The sequence below is a fragment of the Phyllobates terribilis genome, unplaced genomic scaffold (genome assembly GCF_046119375.1).
Source record: "Phyllobates terribilis strain yellow unplaced genomic scaffold, ASM4611937v1 Scaffold_4__5_contigs__length_816908805, whole genome shotgun sequence".
Classification (NCBI taxonomy): Eukaryota; Metazoa; Chordata; class Amphibia; order Anura; family Dendrobatidae; genus Phyllobates; species Phyllobates terribilis.
This window is the reverse complement of record NW_027362764.1, coordinates 268014038-268039385: the sequence shown is the minus strand read 5'-3', so window position 1 is coordinate 268039385 and position 25348 is coordinate 268014038. Positions and strand designations below refer to the sequence as shown.

Here is a 25348-nt window from a genome sequence, read left to right as displayed (position 1 = left end):
AGGAAGATGAGCCGGCAAAAGATACAGTGAAGGAGCGGTCAGAGAGGTAGGAGGAGAACCAGGAGAGAACGATTTCCTTGAGGCCTATAGAGCGGAGCATAGTGAGGAGGAGCTGGTGATCTACAGTGTCAAATGCGGCAGAGAGAATCCAGGAGAATCAGCAGGGAGCAGTGACCTTTGGATTTAGCTGTTAGTAGATCATTAAAGACTTTAGTGAAGGCAGTTTCAGTGGAGTGTAAAGAGCGGAAACCAGGTTGTAGAGGGTCGAGATGAGAGTTATCTGAGAGATAGTGGATTAGACTGGAGTGGACCAAGCGTTCCAGGAGTTTAGAGATGAAGTGAGGATTAGAGACCGATATGTAGTTAGCAGTGCAGTTCTGGTCCAGGGATGGCTTTTTAAGTAAAGGGGTTATTATGGAATGTTTCAATGAGGAGGGAAAGATACCTGAAGAAAGAGAGAGGTTAAATATTTTAGTCAGGTGAGTGGTGACCACCAGTGAGAGAGACTGCAGGAAATGTGAAGGAATGGGGTATGCCCCTAAACACATTTGCTGATTATAAAACTTGCAATTGCAAGTTGCAGTTGTCTTACAATTGTGTATATTGTAGCAGGAAGAATAAACTGTACTGGAATGAAGGGCAAAATGTGGAGGAAAATACAACCAAGTTTGTGGCAAACCTGAATTTGTTTCAAAGACGAAAGAACACCAGCAGGGCTAGAATGACAGGTTTATCTTTCAAAGAATAAATCCTATGAAAAGAAGGAAATACCAAATATTCACTTAATCATGCACCCAAAATACTTTAATAAATAAGACAAAAACCACCAAAAAGGCATAATGGAAGAAACCCCAATTTAAATGAATTCAATATATTTTATTTAATTAGTCAATCAAGATAAAGACACAACACAAGACAAAAAGCCATTAAAAACAAATACAAAGGAGCTCAGGGGGGGAGGGGTATGCCCATAAGGTTAGTATAAATATAGATATCTAAAAAGAGTACCCTCTAATAAATGCTGTACAAGCAATGATGTAACTAGCACATGCACATATATATATTGTAGCATCGGCATCTCTGCCTCCTGCCGGGCAGAGACGCCGTTCCTCTCACCACCGCGGTACCGATCCGGCGTCTTCCTGTTCTCCTGCTGCTGAGGCACGCACTACGTGCAGCTTCCCGGGCACTGTGCTTAGGGCGTGCGCGCGCTCCCTCCCTCTTTAAGGGGCCGCGCGCGCCATCCTAATGAGTCCCCGGCCAATGGCTGGAGGACTGCCCCTATATTAAGCACCTCCTCCAAAATGGAGGTGCCTGTGCAAGGTTGTTGTTTGTGTGCTAACACTCTCCTAAGCCCTCAGGTTCCTTGCCCGCCAGTCTGTCTAACAGTCCTGCCCGCCAGTCTGTCTAACAGTCCTGCCCGCCAGCCTGCCTAACAGTCCTGCCCGCCAGCCTGCCTACCCGGAGCACCTGTCAGATTACCTGCCGTGCCCTCCTGCCTGTCTACCCGGAGCACCTGCCAAGTTACCTGCCATACCCGCCTGCTCGTTTACCCGGAGTACCTGTCTGGCTATCCGCCGTACGCGCTTGCTTGTCTACCCGGATCACCCTACCTGCCATGCTCATCTGCTGTACCGGTCAGCTCCTGTCATCTGACCCGTGGGAGTCACCTGCTCTCACAAAAGGTCGGTCCCAGAGTGGCACCTGGTTCACCTGCCCGGTCCCTTGGTTCACGGAGTCAAATAAGCTGCCGTGTGACCTGGGTCGGTCCGAGTAGGCACTTAGTTACGCCCTTCTGGTCCCTCCTTGTATCAAAGCACAGAGGTTCCACCACCGGGATCCGTAACAGTTTGCACAGGCCATGGAATCCAGTGGCTCCCAGGCTCCTTCACTCTCAGACCTGTAACAGGAGGTCTCTCGTCAGAGATCCCAACAGGAGACTATCCTGTCCTATCTGCGGACAGTCAACTCCCGCCTTGACACGCTGTCTACTCCGACGGTGTCCGTCTCTAATCGAGCGGCACCCACTCCGGAGGCACCTCTACCCTGTGGCGCTGTGGCACCCGGCTTTCGATGGTGACCCTGTCCTATGTTGGGGCTTCATAAATCAGTGCACGCTGCACTCTGAACTTCTGGCACACCAGTTCATCTCCGACCGGGTCAAGATGGCATTCATCATGTCTCACCTCAACGGAGAGGCGTTGGCATGGCTTAACCCTCTTTGGGAGAGAGGGGATCCTTTGGTGTCCGATCTCCAGGCCTTCCTCGCGGCTTTCTGGAAGGTGTTTGATGAACCTGGACGAAGATCTTCTACTGCCTCCTCACTTCTCCAACTCCGTCAAGGGAGTCTTTCTGTGGGACGGTATGCCGTGCGTTTCCGCACCCTCGAATCTGAACTGGCCTGGAATAATGAGGCACTGGTGTCCACCTTTTGGGAGGGACTTTCTGGACGGATCAAGGATGAGCTAGCCGGCCGAGACATACCTCCCACCCTGGACGACCTGGTGTCTTTAGCTACCCGGATCGACATCCGCTTTCTGGAAAGTGCTAAGGAGACGACCCGGGAGAGAAGACCTCCGCATCTCGCTCCAACCTTCCAAAGGCCTGTCTCGCAACCAGCAATCCCCCAGGTGTCTTCTCCAGAGCCAATGCAAATTGACCAAGCCAAGATGGTCAAGTCTCGTCAGGAGACACGCCGCGCCGAGGGGAGTTGCGTCTACTGTGGCAGTATAGAGCATCTGATCCGTTCCTGCCCGGAGAGACCAGGAAACTCCAGTGTCTAGGGCCGCTCTGAGAGGTCATCCTAGGCAAGAGTTCTTCCTCTCCGTCCTTGATTCTGTCCATTTCTGTCACCAGGGATGAGATCCGCTTCTTCGAGACTGCCTTTCTGGGTTCCGGAGCTGCAGGGAATCTCATTCAACAGGCCGTTGTGGAGCGTTATCAGATTCCTACCATAATTCTGGCTGAACCTTTGGTGGTTTCCTCAGTGGATGGGAAGCTTCTTCCGGAAACCATCTTGCTGGTCACTGAGCCTGTAACTCTTCAGGTGGGAATGCTGCACTCGGAGAAGATCTCATTTCATGTGCTGTCCGGTTTCTCTCATCCCCTCTTGCTTGGTCTGCCCTGGTTACAGAGACATGAGCCCGTCCTGAATTGGAGATCTGGTGAAGTGCTCCGTTGGGGTCAGGAATGCCATGAATCCTGTCTGGTTCCGGTTCGTCCTGCTTGACCCCCGTCTATGCCGGCTAACCTACCTGGCCCCCTGGCACCCTACTGGTCCTATGTGGACGTCTTTGACAAAAAGGAGGCTGAGACACTACCACCTCATAGGCCGTATGATTGCCCCATCGACCTAATACCTGGTGCTTCACCTCCTCGTGGGTGAATCTACCCCTTGTCATTGGCCAAGACCCGTGCTATGTCTGAGTACATTGAGGAGAATCTTGCTAGGATATTTATCCGGAAATCCACCTCTTCGGCTGGAGCGGGATTCTTCTTCTTTAAGAAGAAAGAATGCTCGCTTCATCCTTGTATTGACTATCGGGGCCTAAACCAGATTACCATCAAAAATAAGTACCCCCTGCCTTTTATCTCAGAATTGTTTGACCGCCTAAAAGGCGCAAAGATCTTCACCAAGCTCGATCTTCGGGGGGCGTACAATCTGGTCTGGATTCGCCAGGGAGACGAGTGGAAGACGTCATTCAACACCCGGGATGGTCACTACGAATACCGCGTGATGCCCTTCGGTCTCTGTAATGCTCCAGCCGTCTTCTAGAAGCTAGTTAACGACATATTCCGAGATCTCCTGTATTCCTGCGTGGTGGTGTGCCTGGACGACATCTTGGTGTTCTCCCCGGATCTGCCCTCACATCGAAGGGATGTTTGTCAGGTTCTGCTGAGGCTCCGGAAGAATCGCTTGTATGGTAAATATGAGAAATGCCTCTTTGAGCAGACCTCCTTGCTGTTTCTTGGTTACATCATTTCTGAGACCGGTCTGCGGATGGATCCCGAGAAGGTGTCTGCCGTCTTAAAGTGGCCCCGACCGGAGGGATTGAAGGCGATTCAATGGATTCTGGGCGAACTATTACCGCCTCTTCATTCCTCATTTTTCCTCCCGGACTGCTCCCATCTCTGCTCTCACCCGTAAAGGAGCAAATCCCAGGGAGTGGTCTTCCCCACTGTCATCTGACCAGTGGGAGTTACCTGCTCTCACACAAGGTCGGTCCCAGAGTGGCACTTGGTTCACCTGCCCGGTCCCTCCTTGGTTCACCGAGTCGACTAAGCCGCTGTGTGACCTGGGTCGGTCTGAGTAGGCACTTAGTTACGCCCCTCTGTTCCCTCCTTGCATCAAAGCACAGAGGTTCCACCACCCGGATCCATAACATATATATACAATTGCATATACCCATCATAGGGATTTGATAATAAATAATGCAAAAATAGTGTTTAATATATACTATCATGAAAAAATCTTAATAAAGGGGGTTAGAAAAATATATATATATAAACTTATATATACCCCACGCTTGGCCTCGATAAAATAAAAAATCTTATACTCGTCTCCCATACCGACACTGCAGGAACAGTTCCGGGGTTCCCGTGACACGTGAGGCAGACGCCCAATCAGTGCTTGTGTCACTGTCCTCACCTTCGTACGAATAGAACATGAAGAGGAAGTCAGAGATCAACTGCAGCCCTGACTTCCTCTTAATGTTCAACTCAGTTCGACAAAAGGTGGGGACAGTGACACCAGCACTGATTGGGCGCCTGGCTCATGTGTCACAACAACTGCACGAGAGCCCCTGGACTGCAAGTGCCGACAACGCTGGAACAGTGCTGGCACGGGAGGTGAGTATAAGTGTTTTGATTTTATCTGGGCCAAACATTTAGATCAAGAAGGGGTTGTCCTAGTAGTGGACAACTCCTTTAAATATACTTTATTGGAATTTTATGTGATACACCAACACAAAGCAGCAAGTATTTGTGAAGTGTAAAGGAAATGATAAATGGTTTACTAAATATTTAAAAAATATAAATTTGAAAATTGTGATGTGCATTTGTATTCAGCCTCCTCTAGTCTGATACCAGTAAAATAAAATCCTGAGTGACCAATTGCTTCCAGAAGTCACAAAATTTGTAAATTGAGTCCACCTGTGTGTATTTATTCTCAGTATAACAACAGCTGTTCTGTGAAGGTCTCAGAGGGTTGTTTGAGAACATTAGAGATCAAACAGAATCATGAAAACCAGCGAACACGCCAGAAAGGTCAGGGATAAAGTTATGGAGAAGAGTAAAGCGGGGTTAGGTTATAAAAGAATAGCCTAAGCTCTGATCATCTCACGGATCACTGTTAAATCCATCATCCAAAAATAGAAGGAGTATGGCACAACTGCAAATCTATCAAGACATGGCCGTCCAACTAAACTGACATCCCAAGCAAGGAGAGCACTAACTAGAGAAGCAAACAAGAGGAGATGCAGAGATCCACAGCTCAGGTGGGAGAATCTGTCCACAGGACAACTGTTAGTTGTATATTCCAGGAATCTGGCCTTTATAGAAGAGTAGCAAAAAGAAAGCCAGTTTTAAAAGTAAGCCATAAGAAGTCCTTTTTGCAGTTTGCAAAAAGCCATGTATGGGACACAGCTATCTCGTGGAAGAAGGTGCTCTGGTCGGATGGGATTAAAGTAGAACTTTTTGGGCTAAATGAAAAACGCTATGTGTGGCGGAAAACTTACTCTGTACATCACCCTGAAAACACCATTCCCACAGTCACACGTGGTGGTGGCAGCATCATGCTGTGGGGATGTTTTTCTTTCGCAGGGACAGGGAAGTTGGTCAGAGTTTATGGGAAAATGGATAGAGCTAAATATAGGGCAATCCTAGAGGAAAGCCTGTTAGAGGCTGAAAAAGACTTGAGACTGGGGCATAGGTTTTCTTTCCAGCAGGACAACGACCCTAAACATGCTACCAAAGCTACAATAGAATGGTTTAGGTCAAAGCATATTTATGTGTTTGAATGTCCCAGACAAAGTCCCGACCTATATCCCATTGAGATTCTATGGGAAGACTTGAAAATTGCTGTTCCCAGATGCTCTCCATCCAATCTTACTGAGCTAGAGCTAGTTTGCAAAGAAGAATGGGACAAAAATGTCAGCCTTTAGGTGTGCAATGCTGGTAAAGATATAACCCAAATGACTTGCAGCAGTAATTGCAGCCGAAGGTGGTCCTGTTAAGTATTGAATCAGGGGGGCTGATTTATATTTTTAAAATAATTAGAAAACCATGTGTCATTTCCTTTACACATCACAAATATTTGCTACTTTGTGTTGGTATATCACATAAAATCCTAATAAAATACATTTACGTTTGTGGGTGTAATGTAAAAAAAGTGAAAAAGTTCACATTTACGTTTGTGGGTGTAATGTAAAAAAAGTGAAAAAGTTCACAGGGTATGAATACTTTTTCAAGGCACTGTTATTCACAACTTATTCCATTTGATGGACTGGATGAAAACAGTCAGTGTTTGGACAGGAAATGATGGGGCAGAGGTGGTGGAGGACATGACTCAAAGACCTAGCTGTGTTGGTGGTGGTGATATTAGTGGCACTGGAAGCTGTTGAGCTAGGGACATCAGCAATGGCAGTCGAAATGTTAGTGGCACTCTGAGTCAGGATATATCTAGAGGTGGGAATGAAAGGGGTGGAGCACGGTGCTCAGGACATTTCCCACACCCGAGAAAACTGACAACTGAGTCGGGGATGATGATGATGGATGATTGTTTGTACATCTTGTCGCATGTATGCAATCCTTGAACAGTCATTTGATGGTGCATACTGCTGTGCTGGATGTGTGCATGTCGAACATTTGAAAGACCAGGTATTGGATCTAAATAAGCAGCTCGCAACACTTAAATCCATTGAAAATATGGAAAGTTATTTTGCTGTTCTCTGAGCAGGTACTCTCTGGGGTTTATGTGGGGGAGAATAGTAGTGTGGAGCTGTTGGACAATGAGACAGCTAGCTGGAAGGCAGTCAGATGGCAAGAGAGTAGGGGAGGTTAGTCCTGATCCAGCTCCCCCAACAAGTTTAGAACGTTGGCAGATGAAGTGGGTCTCAGTATAGGGTTAGCTGCTGTAAGACACATCCTCTGAAAGCTAGGGGAGTGTCTGCTCCAGTAAGGCGGAGATTAGGAGTGCAGTGTGGGCTGCACAGGTGCTGGTAGTGCAGGATTCAGACAGGGAAATCTGTCACAAAGACCTGCATCTTTTTAGTCATGTGTCATCTTAGAGTTAAAGGATTACTGGTTGGGGTTGTTGAGGATCCAGAGGTCATGGTGCACATTGGCACCAATGACATAGTTTGAAGTAGGTGGAAGGTCCTTAAAAAATATTTCAGGATTTAATTCTTAAGGGACCTCAAAAGCAGTATTCTCTGAAATATTACCTACATAACGATTCCAGTCCAGAGAGGCAGTGAACGTTTAGGAAGGTAAATAAGTGACTTAGGAATTGGTGTAGGAAGGAGCGTTTTGGGTTCATGGAGAACTAGGAAGACTTCTCTGTTGATTACAAGATCTATGTTAGAGATGGGCTACATCTCAATGGGGAGAGTGCAGATGTACTTGTGGAAAGAATAGCTAGAGGGTTGTAGGCGTAATGAAGGTTGGGTGGCATGGAAGTAGGGGTTACAACAATTAATAAACAGAGGAGGAACAAAGATACAAAAAATACATAATGTGCATGTTGACTAATGCCAGAAACCTCACCGAGATGGAGGAATAATTAAAATTAATAATATTGTAACTAAATTATGATATAATTGGGATATCGGAGACATGGTTAAAAGATAGCTGTTAATTTACAGGACTATAGTATAGTCTGTTTTAGAATGAATGTACAAAAAAGAAAGGAAGTAGTGATTTGTTCATGTAAAATCTTGCCTAAAACTGATCCTGCATAATAATATATGTGAGACAAATGAAAATGTACAGTCTTTATATGATGAGGGATGTGGGGGAAGCGACAGCGGCTGAGTAGCAGGGCACAAGAGGCAGCAGTGGCCTGTTGCACTCTACACTGTGAACACTACTAAAGAAAATGAATATTCACTGCTCCCCACACCCATGGGAGTGGGGAGCAGTGAATATTCATTTTCCTTAATATCCGGCACACTGTGCTTGCAGCGCGGCTCCTGGTATGTATGGCACCCTTCATCCCTGTATGTATGGCCCCCCTCATCCTTCATCCCAGTATGTATGGTACCCTTCATCCCTGTATGTATGGCCCCCCTCATCCTGGTATGCTTGGCATCTCCTGATCCCCGTCACGCTGCACAGAAAAAAAAATAAACACTCATACTTACAGTACCTTCTCTCTCCTCCAGTGCTGTGTCTCTCTCCTCTAGTCACTCCTCCCAACGCCGGGACTGCGTGACCATTCATTCTCCCTAATAGCGCATACATTTTAGCTGCAGCGCGGCTCCTGCTGTGCTCGGCTGTCAGTGTGCCCGCTATTAAAGTCCAGGAATATTCAACACTCCCATGGGTGTGGTGAATATTCATGGACTTTAATAGTGGGCACACTGACACCCGAGCGCAGCAGGAGCCGTGCTGCGGCTACAGTGTGCACATTATTAGGGAGAATGTATGGTCACTACTCCCCACACACTGCTATTCTGGCACAGCATCTTGCTGTGTGAGGACACATGGCAGTTTCGCCATGCGCGGCTCACACAGTGAGAACCCTGTCGGCAGCAGACTGACACAGCGCTGGAGGAGAGAGGAGGTGAGTATAATTGTTTATTTTTTTTCTGTGCAGTGTGACGGGGATCAGGGGGTGCCAAGCATTCTAGAATGAGGGGGGCCATACATACAGGGATGAAGGGTGCCATACATACCAGAAAGAGGGATGAGGGGGGCCATACATATCGGGATGAAGGGGCCATACATACCAGGATGAGTGGGGCCATACATATAAGGATGAAGGATGAGGGGGGCCATACATACAGGGATGAAGGGGGACATACATACCAGGATGAGGGGGGCCATACATACAGGGATGAAGAGTGCCATACATACCAGGAAGAGGAATAAAGGTACCATACATACCAGGAAGAGGGATGATGGTGCCATAGATACCAGGATGGGTGTGAGGGGGGCCATACATACCAGGATGAAGGGTGCCATACATACCAGGAAGAGGGATGAGGGGGGCCATGCATACCAGGATGGTGGTTTGGGGTGCCAGGATGGGGATGAGGGCCAAGTATAACAGGAAGGAGGGGGGCATATATACCAGGATGGGGGGTATTAACAAAATTGGGGGACATTATCCCTATAACAGTGCCAGCAACAGATCCTCTCCCCCTTAACAGGGCATCATGACCACATTTTTTGCTTAAATTTTTTTTCTATTTTCCTCCTCTAAAACCTAGGTGCTTCTTATAGTCCGGTGCGTCTTATAGTCTGAAAAATATGGTAAATATGCTGAAATTGACTCAAATAACAAGTGTGCAAAAAAAATTTAGTTTGTGACACACACACTTTGTGAAGCAGACAGTCACACAGTTAAATGACTGTATTTTTTTATTTCTCTTTTGAATTTTTTAAACACAATTCTCACCTTCCCAAAAATGGTAAGTATATAAAAATAGAGGAAACAGCCCGCAAAATTGGTGTGGTGTGCATGTACATTGAATTTGACTCGTGCAAAAAATGAGTAGTTTGTGACATTGATATTTTGTGAAGCAACAGCCTCACAGTTATTTTTTACTTTTCGTTTGTATGTTTTAAACACAATTCTCATCTTTCCAAATACCACCAAGAATCTCCAAAAAGTAGTGTCAACAGGCTGCAGTAAAGGTGTTGACTTTATGTATGTCAAATTAGACTAATACAACAGGTGTACAATAAAATAAGTAGTACTGTTTGTGTCATACACATCTTGTGAAGCAGTCAGAAAACTTAAATTTTTTTTTTCTTTCGGCTATATTATTGACATTGCTTTTTCATGAATGCAAACATTAAATATGTAATTGAAATGCTGCAAGAGCACCATAACCACAGTGATCAAGCAAGCGTCAGTTTCCTATCAATTAAATTTGTATTATTTTCTTTTCCTCACTCACTAATCATCTTCACTGCTGTTTTATGGCTTTCTCTTCCTATCTCTGTGGCTTTTAGCTATGAGCTCTGAAAACTTCTTACTGTTTAGATTTATCACACATTTGCTGCTGCATTCCCTACTTGTGTTTGTATACAGGCTATGATAGTTCCTCTTATTTGCAGTGCTGTACCATGTGATGTAATAGCTGTAAGGCTTTATGGAGAAATTAGCCAAACTGTGCCTGAGGTCATGTGAGTCTTCTCTGTCTGATGCATCTCCTGTAATGTATAAAATGGTGGTGGCCATTTAAGCCAATTCACGCTAACTAAATCGCAAGGTTTCCTGATTCACCAGGTTTCATCAAATAACTACAAATTGTGTGTGGTGTCCAAAAGACCACAATTCAGAGCTTTACCATGTAGGTAATTAATTTTATATTTTGAAAGGCTAGACTTTAAACGACATGGCGATTTCAAATATGTTTATTTTTTTATTTTTAATTTCTTTATTTTAAGGGTAAAGAGATTTGAATTTTCATATTTTTTTATTTTATTTTATATATTTTTTTAAACTTTTTTAAAAATTTTATTCACTTGAACCTGTGATCGTTCATTCACTAATGCTATATGCTGCAGAATATAGAGAAAATCACGGTCTCCTTTTATGCACAACCTGCCACTGAGCTTCACAGGAGTACCAAGATGGCAGTGACGGTGACCTTCAATAGGCCACTACCTGCCATGCTAACTCATCGGCGTCCTGTGTTCATGTCACCAGGGACGATTGGAGCTGATATGCATTCAGAAACCATTACTTTTAAATACCACTGTCAGATATTTCCAGCGGCATCTAAGTGATTAATAGTAGACGGCATCTACTGAGAGTTCAGCTCTTGACGGCATCAAAAATGCACAATCTCTACAAGTATAATTTCACTGTTTTCTTTTGTAGTAATCCATGCAAAAGTAAAAAGTGTCAGTAGAAGTAATTGCAATGAAATAACTACAGTGGTGGAAGTGAAAGAAACATTGAAATCTTCATCAACTATTACTCGATACCAAGTGCCTCTCATCACAAACTCATCTTGTCAGTGTCCACAGTTACTTCCTAGCCAAGATGTTCTTATAATGTGCTACCAATGGCGTTCAAGGTGAGAAATATTAAGTCTTGCACAAAAGTCTTTGCCGCAAAAAAATGCTTCAATACTTTGACCTACTGTAGTTTATAATTATTTTAGTTTATTAGTGTACTGCCTCTACTTGGTTAATCAAAAATTAAACCAGCTATATAAATACCTTTCAATGTACAATTATTATTATTATTATTATGATTACAAAAGGATTATTGTAAGATTGTTATGAATGTTCTATATCCAGCCATTCTTCTAGAGTTATCTGTTAAAGAGAAAACTGTTTTTAGGTCCCTGCAGCCAATCATATCATAGCTAAAAGGAGTTGTCCATGTAGTCAACAACCCTTACTTAAATACTATATTCTCCAGTGTAAAATAAAAATAATATATACTTACATCCTTCCCTGGCGTCATTACAGCTAAATCAACACCAAGTTTCTCAGCTCTTGTGTGACATTATTATGCCATGTTAGCACTGCAGCTTATCAGAGGCAGTTTATGGGCTGCAGTTCTCACACTTCCTTTAGACCGCCAAATCGAAAGGTTATTTTTCTCTTACACTGGAAAATAGAGGTTATCTGGGTAGTGGACAACCCCTTTAGTGCTGGAGACCTATATTTAGAGAAGGGGCGTACTAAGTTCAGTATTTTGCACCATGCAAAACCATGATTGAAGAGAAACAGAAAACAAGTGAAATAAAAAAGTGTACTTCTTCAGTGTTTCGGACACACTCCTGGCTTTCAGAAGTCACAATAGGTAATACGGCACTCCTGATGTAGGTGCTCAAGTAGGGTCCAATGCCAGTAACATACAATATAGTAACTTGGCACTCACAAGTAATATTTCATAATTTTTAATAGGAGTCAAAAAGGAACTGAGTATTACAACATAGACATTTCGGCCCCAATGACCTTCATCAGTATACTCTATAAAGATTTAATCAAAATGACACTATGAACAAAAGGATAATATAATTCTTTCAGTGTCAAAGCAAAATATCTAGAAACATCAAAAGGCAAAATTGTACCATATAATATAAAGCTTGAAAAGATGAGGAGCAAAGGGAGTGTGTATAAAATATTTTCTTTTATTAAATACTGGTTAAAAACATTCTTACAAATAACCAGGACAGGCAAAATAGCAACAAGAAAAAATCCTGGGGTAGGAAAAACACATGCAACATGCTAGTATAGAAGGTAGTATCTTATGACTGACAGGTGGAATCTTGACATGTATACAATCTGTCCTATGTCACACATGTGTAAATGAAAGTATGTCAGAAAAACCCCCATCAAATAGTTCAATAAAAAGAAACCTTACCCATGTGGCAGGTGAAGTCCCCCCAGGGAATGCACAAGGAGAAAGTGCAGAACCCTACATACGCATGTTTCGCGTGTTAAACACACACTTTCTCAAGGATTTCTTTACATGCATGAATGATCTATGATGATCTAATTATTTGTATTTCATTATGCCTATGAGACTTGTATTTCATATAAAATAAAGCTGTAGATTGCCCACGACACATTATTATTATTATTATTATTTATTTATATAGCGCCATTGATTCCATGGCGCTGTACATAAGAAGGGGTTACATACCAAGTAAAAATATCACTTACAGTAAACAAACTAACAAAGATAGACTGGTACGGAGGGAAGAGGACGCTGCCCTTGTGGGCTTACATTCTACAGGAGTGGGGAGGAGACAGTAGGTTGGGGGTTGCAGCAGCTCCGGTGTTGTTGAGGAGGCAGCAGGGTCATTGCAGGCTGTAGGCTTTCTTGAAGAGATGGGTTTTCAGGTTCCGTCTGAAGGATCTGGATGTGGTGGATAATCGGACGTGTTGAGGCACAGAATTCCAGAGGATGGGGGATATTCGGGAGAAATCCTGGAGGCGATTGGGTGAGGAACGGATAAGTGTGGAGGAGAGAAGGAGGTCTTGGGAGGACCGGAGGTTACGTGAGGGAATATAGCGGGAGATTAGTTCAGAGATGTATGGAGGAGAGAGGTTATGGATGGCTTTGTAGGTCAGTGTTAGTAGTTTGAACTGGATACGCTGGGGGAATGGGAGCCAGTGAAGGGATTTGCAAAGGGGCTTAGCAGAGGAGTAGCGAGGCGAGAGATGAACGAGTCATGCAGCAGAGTTGAGGATGGACTGGAGGGGTGCGAGAGTGTTAGCAGATAGGCCACAGAGGAGGATGTTGCAATAGTCGAGGCGGGAGATGATGAGGGCATGCACAAGCAGTTTAGTAGGGTTAGGGTTGAGGAAAGGACGGATTCTGGAGATATTTTTGAGCTGGAGGCGACAGGAGGTGGCGAGAGCTTGGATGTGGGGTTTGAAAGACAGGGCAGAGTCAAGGGTTACTCCGAGGCAGCGGATTGTCGCTACAGCGGAAAGAGTGATGTCATTTATTGTGATAGAATGATCAGGTGGGAAGGATATGCGAGATAGTGGAAAGATAATGAGTTCAGTTTTGTCCACATTGAGCTTGAGGTAGCGGGAGGAGAAGAAGGAGGATATGGCTGATAGACATGCTGGGAATCTGGACAGCAGAGAGGTGACGTCTGGGCCAGAGAGGTAGATCTGGGTGTCATCAGTGTACAGATTGTACTGGAAGCCATAGGATTTTATGAGCTGTCCCAGGCCAAGGGTATAGATTGAGAAGAGTAGGGGCCCTAGGACAGAGCCTTGAGGGACTCCAACAGAGAGGGGGCGGGGTGTGGAGGTAGCGTGGGAGTGGGAGACGCTAAACGTGCTGTTAGAAAGGTATGAGGAGATCCAGGATAGGGCAAGGTCTTGGACGCCAAAGGAAGAGAGGATCTGTAGTAGGAGGCAGTGGTCAACTGTATCGAAAGCAAAGGACAGGTCAAGAAGAAGGAGTACAGAGAATTGTCTGTTAGCTTTGGCTGTGAGCAGGTCATTGGTGATTTTGGTAAAGGCAGTTTCGGTGGAATGGTGGGGGCGGAAGCCAGATTGTCGGTTGTCGAAGAGAGAGTTAGATGAAAAGTGGGAGGAAAGTTCAGCGTGAACGTGTTGCTCAAGGAGTTTGGAGGCAAATGGGAGCAGCGATATGGGGCGATAGCTGGACAGGGAGGATGGGTCGAGGGTTGGCTTTTTGAGGATGGGCGTGATTGTGGCATGTTTGAAGGCAGCAGGGAAGGTACCAGAGGATAGTGATAGGTTGAAGAGATGGGTTAGGGATGGGACGAGTGTGGGGGTGAGGTTGGGGAGGAGGTGGGATGGGATGGGGTCGAGTGCCCATGTGGTGAGGTGCAATTTGGAGAGGAGGCGAGTAAGGTTTCTTTCCGTGATGTTGGGAAGGGAGGTTATGGGGTTAAGGAAATGGTGTGGAAAACAAAGGGGTTGTGGTGGTTGGACAGTAAAGACATGCCACGTTTGGTCAATCAACACATTGGTAAATAGACATATAAGGTATCCTAATAATATAGGAAAGGTGCATCTATCCGACCACTTGGGGGAGAGAAAATATAAAGGTAAAGGAAGGACGCTGTGTCCCACAGGGAAAACAGTTCTGTAGAGAAATTAAGTAAATGAAGAGAAATTAGTGCCACCAAATAGTTCTGAATGTTGTGAAAAACTGAAAACATACCCCGTTTCAAGAAGAGGGCTAAAGCCTCTACGGCGTTACAACTAGAGATGAGCGTTGTTCTACTCGAACTGTTCGCCAATCTCAAATTCGAGCTGTTTTGGGCGGTGTTCGAGCCGGTCGGCGAACACGAACAATTTGAGAAAAATTCGGCTGTTCGAAGTTATGTTCGATAACTGTTCGTGCACCAAAATCATAACTGGATTTTTTCTCAGTAATGATGAAAATTAATGTTAATACGCAGTTTGAGTGTACAGCGGGGCGGGGGGAGGGGCAGGGGATGGATCTCTGCAGGAACAATGAAGATCTCCATTTTTTTTTCTCTTTCCCGCATTTGCAGTGGGGAGGTGCAATCTGTCAGCCTATCAGCAGCGCACACACGGAGCGAAGTGCTTTTTTTCACACAAGCAAGGGCATGTGTGATTGGCAGTGTATGTCACATGTCCTTGCCCTATAAGACCAAGCCATTTTCCCCGTCGCCACCATTTTCTCACTGCTGCAGCTGCGTGTTAGACGGCACCACTGTTGCTGTGTGCGCTATACCTTGTTAATTTCAAGCCAATTTTCGCACAAATATACAGATAGCTTGGGAGTAGGGAATAGTTGTGATTGCAGTCCTTTTAAGGACTAGGTTACAGCATTTCCTACGACTTTTATCAGGCAGGTCTGTGCTCTTAAATAGATAGATTGTGGGAGTAAAGACTAATTGTAATTGGAGTCCTTTTCAGGACTAGGTTACATCAGTTCCTATCAGTTTTTGCCAGGCAGGTCTGTGCCAGTGCTGTGCAAGTTTTTTTCACAGCATTTGGCTGAATCTAGCAAAGCTAATCCTTTTTGGCCTATTGCAGAGTGTGTTAGTCAGTGGAGTAGCCTATCTGTGTTGCAAGATATACCACCTGTGTATAGAATACCAATTTTTTTACTGCACCTAGTGAAGTAAAATCTTTTGGGCATAGCATCATTCTATTAGTCCATCTATACTGACCTCCATCAGGTTGCAAACTGAATATAATTTTTTTCTGCATCTAGCTCTGAAAAAATATTTGGGCTTCTAGCGGTGTGTGGGACTTGGTCTATTAGTCCATCTATACTGACCTCCATCAGGTTGCAAATTAAAAATAATTTTTTTCTGCATCTAGCTCTGAAAAAATATTTGGGCTTCTAGCAGTGTGTGGAACTTGGTCTATTAGTCCATCTATACTGACCTCCATCAGGTTGCAAATTAAAAATAATTTTTTTCTTCATTTATCTCTGAAAAAATATTTGGGCTTCTAGCAGCGTGTGGGACTTGTTCTATTAGTCCATCTATACTGACCTCCATCAGGTTGCAAATTAAAAATAATTTTTTTCTGCATCTAGCTCTGAAAAAATATTTGGGCTTCTAGCAGTGTGTGGGACTTGGTCTATTAGTCCATCTATACTGACCTCCATCAGGTTGCAAATTAAAAATAATTTTTTTCTGCATCTAGCTCTGAAAAAATATTTGGGCTTCTAGCAGTGTGTGGGACTTGGTCTATTAGTCCATCTATACTGACCTCTATCAGGTTGCAAATTGAATAAAAAAATTTTCTGCATCTAGCGCTGAAAAAATATTTGGGCTTCTAGCGGTGTGTGGGACTTGGTCTATTAGTCCATCTATACTGACCTCCATCAGGTTGCAAATTAAAAATAATTTTTTTCTGCATCTAGCTCTGAAAAAATATTTGGGCTTCTAGCAGTGTGTGGGACTTGGTCTATTAGTCCATCTATACTGACCTCCATCAGGTTGCAAATTAAAAATAATTTTTTTCTGCATCTAGCTCTGAAAAAATATTTGGGCTTCTAGCAGTGTGTGGGACTTGGTCTATTAGTCCATCTATACTGACCTCCATCAGGTTGCAAATTAAAAATAATTTTTTTCTTCATTTATCTCTGAAAAAATATTTGGGCTTCTAGCAGCGTGTGGGACTTGTTCTATTAGTCCATCTATACTGACCTCCATCAGGTTGCAAATTAAAAATAATTTTTTTCTGCATCTAGCTCTGAAAAAATATTTGGGCTTCTAGCAGTGTGTGGGACTTGGTCTATTAGTCCATCTATACTGACCTCCATCAGGTTGCAAATTAAAAATAATTTTTTTCTGCATCTAGCTCTGAAAAAATATTTGGGCTTCTAGCAGTGTGTGGGACTTGGTCTATTAGTCCATCTATACTGACCTCCATCAGGTTGCAAATTAAAAATAATTTTTTTCTGCATCTAGCTCTGAAAAAATATTTGGGCTTCTAGCAGTGTGTGGGACTTGGTCTATTAGTCCATCTATACTGACCTCCATCAGGTTGCAAATTAAAAATAATTTTTTTCTTCATTTATCTCTGAAAAAATATTTGGGCTTCTAGCAGCGTGTGGGACTTGTTCTATTAGTCCATCTATACTGACCTCCATCAGGTTGCAAATTAAAAATAATTTTTTTCTGCATCTAGCTCTGAAAAAATATTTGGGCTTCTAGCAGTGTGTGGGACTTGGTCTATTAGTCCATCTATACTGACCTCCATCAGGTTGCAAATTAAAAATAATTTTTTTCTGCATCTAGCTCTGAAAAAATATTTGGGCTTCTAGCGGTGTGTGGGACTTGGTCTATTAGTCCATCTATACTGACCTCCATCAGGTTGCAAATTAAAAATAATTTTTTTCTGCATCTAGCTCTGAAAAAATATTTGGGCTTCTAGCAGTGTGTGGGACTTGGTCTATTAGTCCATCTATACTGACCTCCATCAGGTTGCAAATTAAAAATAATTTTTTTCTTCATTTAGCTCTGAAAAAATATTTGGGCTTCTAGCAGTGTGTGGGACTTGTTCTATTAGTCCTTCTATACTGACGTCCAGCAGGTTGCAAATTGAATATAATTTTTTTCAGCATCTAGCTCTGAAAAAATATTTGGGCTTCTAGCGGTGTGTGGGACTTGGTCTATTAGTCCATCTATACTGACCTCCATCAGGTTGCAAATTAAAAATAATTTTTTTCTGCATCTAGCTCTGAAAAAATATTTGGGCTTCTAGCAGTGTGTGGGACTTGGTCTATTAGTCCATCTATACTGACCTCCATCAGGTTGCAAATTGAATAAAAAAATTTTCTGCATCTAGCTCTGAAAAAATATTTGGGCTTCTAGCGGTGTGTGGGACTTGGTCTATTAGTCCATCTATACTGACCTCCATCAGGTTGCAAATTAAAAATAATTTTTTTCTGCATCTAGCTCTGAAAAAATATTTGGGCTTCTAGCAGTGTGTGGGACTTGGTCTATTAGTCCATCTATACTGACCTCCATCAGGTTGCAAATTAAAAATAATTTTTTTCTGCATCTAACCCAGCCAATCGTTTTGGCCTAATACCACAGTTTGGCCACTCAGCTCTGCTCGGTTACCATCCATTGTTTTTTTGTGCAAACAACTCCAGAGTTGTGAATTAGTTAACCACCAAAATGAGTGGAAAAAGGCCTGCTGCTGGTGGAAAGGGGAATAGGCGTGTTGGGAAGGGGAAAAAAGGTTGTGTCCGTGGGGTAGGTGCAGAAGAAAGACCATCTTCCAGCCAAACTAAAATGTCTACTTCTTTTAGCGGACAATGTGATAAGATCCCTTTCTTACGGCCACGCCAATCGCTACAAATTCCAGATGAGGCACAAAAACAGCAGGTGCTTCAACGGATATCAAGTGCTCCTTTAAGTGGGCTCTCCTCCACATCAACTTCAACATCACAAATACTCCAGTCCTCAAAGGTGTCACCCAAATCGCACTTGCTTCCTCACAGCTCCCAAATCTCCAGCTGCCCGTCTGAGTATGAGGTAGAACAGATGGTTGAGTCTGCAGAGCTGTTTACTCATACTATAGCCTGGGAATCAGAGGTCGACTCCAGCGCTTCTGTGAATCCAAACGAGGAAATGATCTGCACTGATGCCCAGAATCTTTATGAGTCGGATCCAGGACCAGACGCAGAAGGTTCTGACCATAATGTAGACCCTCATTCCCAAACTGTAACTCCTGTTGGTGGAGACAATGAGGAAGACGATGATAAGACTCAAATACCTGATTGGAGCGACAACTTTAGTTTTTTGTCAGGGCAGGAACAGGTTGGCTCTGAGGACGACGGGTGTGATAACGCACAGGGTGATGATGATGAGGTCGGAGATCCCACTTACTGTCAACCCACAGTCAGCCAAGAGATGAGGTCAGCAGAGGAGGTGGAGGAAGATGCTAGTGACGACGAGGTCAGGTTGCGCCTTCCTGGACAGAGACGTAGTACTGGAAGCACGTCAACAACTGCATCCTCAAACACAACTCTGCCTCTCACCACAAGTCGTGGTGGCTCTTCAGGTCGCATGGGTGCTAAGCCTTGCATAGCCTGGGCATTTTTTCAGATCGATAAAGATGACCCAACTCGTGTTATCTGTAACATTTGTCAGCAAAAGCTAAGTAGAGGCCAAAAAATACATAGTTTGAGTACTTCATGCATGAACCGGCACATGGACATGAAGCATAAGTTGCAGTGGGAAGCTCAGTGTGCTACAATGCGGTCTAGCCGGCCGGGCCAACCACCGTCTGCCATATCTTGTGCATCCGCGGCCTCTTGATCCTCTGTGACTGGGGGGACAGCAGTCACACCTGTTTTGGGGCGCAGACCTGCCACCTCTTTACCCGCAACAGCCAGCGTGATTGGCAGGTCATCATTTTCTTTGGAGGTGGTAACACCAGCTGGTCTTGAGCGCTGTCCGACATCGATAGCACCACCTTTGGATCAAGGCAACCTAACATGTCCGCCTGCATCTTCCTCACAGACCGGCAGTTTGCCGGGGACACCCTTATCAACCCCGTCTAAGCACAATAGCCAGCCCTCGGTCCCTCAGATGTGGACAAGTAAAAGACCATTTCCTCCTAGCCATGAGAAAGCTAAGAGGTTGAATTTCACCATCTGCAAGCTCTTGGCTACAGAAATGCTGCCTTTCCGCCTGGTGGACACAGAGGATTTTCGAGACCTTATGTCCGTCGCAGTGCCCCAGTACCAGATGCCCAGTCGGCACTACTTCTCAAAGAAAGGTGTGCCTGCGCTCCACCAGCATGTCGCACACAACATCACCGCTTCTTTGAGAAACTCTGTGTGTGACAGGGTGCATTTCACCACAGACACTTGGACGAGTAGGCATGGACAGGGGCGTTACATGTCGCTGACTGGGCACTGGGTAACTATGGTGACAGCAGGACAAGGGGCTGCTGTCCAAGTCTTGCCGTCCCCACGAGTTGTGCGTCAATCCTCTTTATGTCATTTTTCCTCCACTGCTTCTGCCTCCTCAACCTCCTCTCGGTCTTCCACCTGCACCCAAAGCCTGTCTGGTCATGCCACAAGCTTTCTAACTGCGCAGAAGGGATCCTGCACACCTCCTTACTATGCTGGCAGTAGGGCTCAACGTCATCAGGCGGTTTTTACATTGAAATGTCTGGGAAATGTGAGTCACACAGCTGAGGAGTTGTGGTCAGCTCTGGAGAACCAATTTCATGAATGGTTGTCTCCACTGGACCTGAAACCAGGGAAGGCCGTGTGCGACAATGCTGCAAACCTGGGTGCGGCCCTTCGCCGGGGCAATGTCACACACGTGCCTTGTATGGCTCACGTGTTGAACCTGGTTGTCCAGCAATTTTTAGCCCACTATCCCAGACTAGATGGCCTTCTGCAGAGGGCACGGTCGCTGTGTGCTCACTTCCGCCGTTCGCATCCCGCAGCTCAGCGACTTACATCTCTACAGAAGTCGTTGGGCCTGCCACTTCACCGGCTAAAATGCGATGTGCCTACCCGGTGGAATTCAACTCTGCACATGTTGCAGCAACTGTGGCAGCACCGACAAGCCCTGGTGCAATACGTTCTGACGTATAGCCTGGGCCAACGAGATTCAGAGGTGGGGCAAATCACGCTGGAGGAGTGGTCTCAGATCAGGGACCTATGCACCCTTCTGCACAGTTTTGAAATGGCGACGAAGATGTTTAGTGCTGACGATGCCATTATCAGCATGACTATTCCGGTGATTTACATGCTGGAGCACATGTTAAACAGAATTCGGAGTCAGGTGGTGGCACAAGAGGAGGTGGAGGAAGTAGAGGAGGAGGAGTTGTATGCGGAAGGGCTAACATCTGCAAGGTCCAGACGGTCGGCAGCACCAGGGCGGCAGGCATGTGAGGGTGGGGGAGATGATTTTACCAGGGCGCATGGTAGCAGCCAAACTAGTGAGGAAGGTGCAGGAGCCCAGGAAGAAGTGGAGGACGAACTGATGGAAGACTCATCAGATGAGGGAGACCTTGATCACATTTCTGTTGTGCGAGGTTGGGGGGAGAGGACAGAGGAAGGAAGCATGATTGTTACCTCGCCACCAACACAACAGGGACTTGGTGCTCCTGGATGCGCAACACACATGAGTGCCTTCTTGCTGCACTACCTGCAACATGACCCTCGAATTGTGAGAATTAGAAATAATCCTGACTACTGGGTTGCAACACTGTTAGATCCCCGGTACAAAAGTAAATTTGCAGAAATTATTCCTGCCATAGAAAGGGATGCACGCATGCAGGAGTATCAGCAGAGACTGTTGCAGAATCTTACATGTGCTTTTCCACAAAATACCAGTGGTGCACATAGTGAATCTCACAGTTCCAACTTGCCAACCGTGGTCTGTATGGAATTGTTCAATAAAGGGCCCAAAATTAAGATAACATAGATGGGAGAGGTCTCTATGAATAGGAATTCCTAAGTATTTGATACCCTGTGAGGGCCAGGCAAAGGGAAAGTTGGACTGGATGGAATCCTATATGGATTTAGGGAGGGAGACATCGAGGGCCTCAGACTTCGCTGCATTGATTTTAAAATTTTACCATGTAACAAAGTGATCTATTTCAGCCATAACAGCAGGGATGGATATATGTGATTGAGTGATATATACTAGGACATCATCAGCAAATAGAGAGCACTTGTACTCGGTGCCTCCCACCTCAATCCACCTAATATTGGGGTTATGGCGAATTGATGAGAGCAGGTGCTCCGTCACTAGGATGTATAAGAGAGGGGACAGAGGACATCCCTGCCTTGTCCCATTGGTGATTGTGAAAGGTGATGAAAATGTTCTGACGCACCCCCTGGGCCTTGGGACACCCGGAGCCGGACCCTTTTTGGTGGATGCTGGTGGTTGTAGTCTTCGTGGTGGCGATCCGGTTCCGTGGCTCAGGGCGGTCAAACCAGTGGCGGAACTATTTATGTGGTTTTGATGTTTAAATGTCCGACTACGCCACCCGTGGATTGCGGTCAGAGTGAACCGCCGCTACAGGGCAGACCGCTAAGGCTGGTGTTGTGGGTGCAGCAGAGCGTAGCATAACTCCCCACGGGAGGAGTATAGCCTCAGTGCAGTGTATGCGGAGGATGGGGGTGATGGTGCAGGGCAGCAGCAGTAACGACACGGAGTCAGTGATGGAGTTCAGGGCCTTTACTCACAGTTCTTATTATCCAGACCACGTCTGCAGGTAACGGCTGCCCACGTCGTACTGTGCTCACCAGGTGAGGGGCTCAGACAACTCCCAGATAACTTTGGAGCGCTTCACAGGACCCCCTTTGTGTGTCCTTTGTCTGGCCTTTCTTACCAACACTTCTGTCCGGCTGCCTCGGGCCTCCTCTTGGTAAACTTGGCGCCAGTTTCCCTGACCCTATGTGGTGCCTTCCTAGCGGGTGGAGCAAGGGGCTGCGCCACATAAAATGTCAGAGCCTCCGGTTTCTAGCTGAGGGTCGTTTCCTGCCTCCACTAGTTCGGGGACCGGTCTCCCCCTTTGGCCTGACCCCTCCACGCAGGTGGATTCGGGCGTGCGGTGGCGACTCGCCCGTCCGCACCCCTGGGATCCCTTCATTCCTCGTTCCTGGAGCCTTCTCCGCTCCTCTTCCTTCCTTCTCCTTCTTGCAGGCCTGGGCCTCTGTTACTAGGCCCGCCTCCGGAGCAGAGCTCATGCAGAGCCCCTGCTCCCTGCCACTTCAGCTCAGACTTCTCTGCACTGAACTAAGATGGTGCCCACCTTTTATACTCCCTTCTCAATGCACCCAGGAACTGCTTCCTCCCTGCTCCTGCACTGCAGGGTTCCCCTTCCTCAGTGTTCCCTCCCCCCACTCCAGCCAGGGACAGGGACTGTCGTGCCCATCTCAGGGGCATATTGGTCGCCCTGCCCCACGGCAATGTGGTGTAATGCATGCAGGTGTCGGGTCCTGATCCACACTCCATCCTTATCTGAGAGTGAGATATCACACCTCTGGGTGAGGTGCAATACGTCTGTAGCAACCGAGCCCTCGGTGCTACAGTTCCATTTATCTTCAGCCTAGGTGACGTATTGTGATACAGGGCCGTGATTTTGGCTATAAAAGGGTCCCCTAGACCCCTACCCCAAGCTTTTTAAGAGAATCATATATGGCGTGCCAGGAGACTCTATGGAATGCTTTCTCAGCATTCAACGAGAGTATCTACTTACAAATTTTTAACTGCATCTAGCCCAGGAAATACTTTGTGCCTAGTAGCAGTGTCTGCTAGTCAGCGGATTATCCCGGCTGTTAAGCAAGCTACACCACCTGTAGTTTGGACACTTAATTTTTTCAAAGGAAATGCTTCGGGACCACGGGATACTTAGTGAAGAGCATCAGGAGGCACCCCAAAGCATAGGGGCTGGGACTGGCACTAGGATGCCTTGCGGTGGACAGCCGAGCTCGATCCTTATAAAAGCTTTTTAACTGCAGCAGCTTTAGTGGACGCTACTGGAGCTGGAATTACGCGGCTGCTGGCATGAGACTTGCCCTCCAATAGATCCTTGTAAATGGATTTAAAGTGTATTCATTCAAATTAGAGGGACAATTTAAATTAAAAAGCTTAGAGCTGCCTCCACCACAGGGGGGCTCTCTCGACCCACCAGCGGACAGGCACCAGTATTGGGAGAGGGGGGCTGGCCGTCAGGGTTCACCGCGGCTCTGGCACAAACCCGGCGACACGGAGGTGGCACGGGCAGGAGCGGACTGGCCGTCTCGGCTTCTCACTTTTTGGATTTTAGAAGGGCATGACATGCCTATATCTGTGTCTCCCCCTCCTTTTACTCCTCCACCTCTTTTCTTTTCGCATGACTATATGTACTTGTCACTTTTCCATGTGTTAGTTGTGTCTTCTGAGCAGTTTGTCAGCTTTTGGACACCTTTGAAGGTGTTTTCTATGTGTTTCTATGTGTTTTTGTTTGCCTGCCATTGGTTTTAACGGTGTTCGAAGGTGTTCGACGAACAGTTCGACGAACTGTTCGGCGAACACACGGGTGTTCGACGAACCGAACCGAACTCGAACACTACGGGGGTGGCTCAACACTAGTTACAACGCGGTGTCCACCACTTGTTGCTGAATGTGCCCATGTTGTATAGAGTCCGGAAGTATAAAGGGGGAAGAGGTGGAGCTAAAGTGGCAGAGAGCCAATCAGAAAAGGAACGATACAGCCGTCGGCTGAAGTAACATATTTAGTTGCTAGGTAGAAACTAGTGACATAGTGTTGGTCAGCGTGCGTTCCACAGTGGTGGAAGTATGCGTTCCACCCGGTGTGCGTTCCAAGAAGCAGGAACTAAGCATTCCACTGGGTGCTGAATGAGCTTTAGTGTTACTAATAGGCAATAGAGTTGAGACAGGTGGTTGGTGAAAGACATCACACCGTGGAGAACCACAGAATAGCAGATAATTAACCCTTTGGGGGTATATAACTTTAATACTGGGTCTAAAAGAGAAGGGAGACGAATTATCAATAATACATATTATTAGAAATCATACATATACATAGATAGATACAGTACAGACCAAAAGTTTGAACACACCTTCTCATTTAAAGATTTTTCTGTATTTTCATGACTATGAAAATTGTACATTCACACTGAAGGCATCAAAACTATGAATTAACACATGTGGAATTATATACTTAACAAAAAGTACTTTCTTCTTGAAGCTCATCAAGAGAATGCCAAGAGTGTGCAAAGCAGTCATCAAAGCAGAAGGTGGCTACTTTGAAGAACCTAGAATATTAGACATATTTTCAGTTGTTTCACACTTTTTTGTTAAGTATATAATTCTACATGTGTTAATCGATAGTTTTTGCCTTCAGTGTGAATGTATAATTTTCATTGTCATGAAAATACTGAAAAATCTTTAAATGAGAAGGTGTGTCCAAACTTTTGGTCTGTACTGTATACATTGAATCAATTAGAACAGCTACCATCTAATTTTGAACATGATAAGATAATATTGAAACATGGAGATAGAATAGATCCAAGTCCATGTAATCAAATGCATTCCTAAAGTTGGAAATGGGACAAGTCAAAACATAGCCAGATAAATTACACAAATGCAAGTAAATCATAGTCTCTGTTAAGACCTTTTGGTGCCAGAGTCTGAAGCTCATGGATCAAAAAGGCCTCCCTGTACTTCAAAAAGCATACCCGGTCTCC

General features: G+C 45.3%; 1 protein-coding gene across 1 annotated transcript in view; it reads left to right on the top strand.

The window, feature by feature from the left end:
* The window catches only part of SFRP4 (secreted frizzled related protein 4), a 76343-nt gene that overhangs the window by 29456 nt on the left and 21539 nt on the right, over positions 1-25348 (top strand). Inside the window, exon 4 of the mRNA XM_073676606.1 lies at positions 11054-11252. Coding sequence (XP_073532707.1) covers positions 11054-11252 — 199 coding nt within the window. The remainder of the gene's footprint in view (positions 1-11053; positions 11253-25348) is intronic.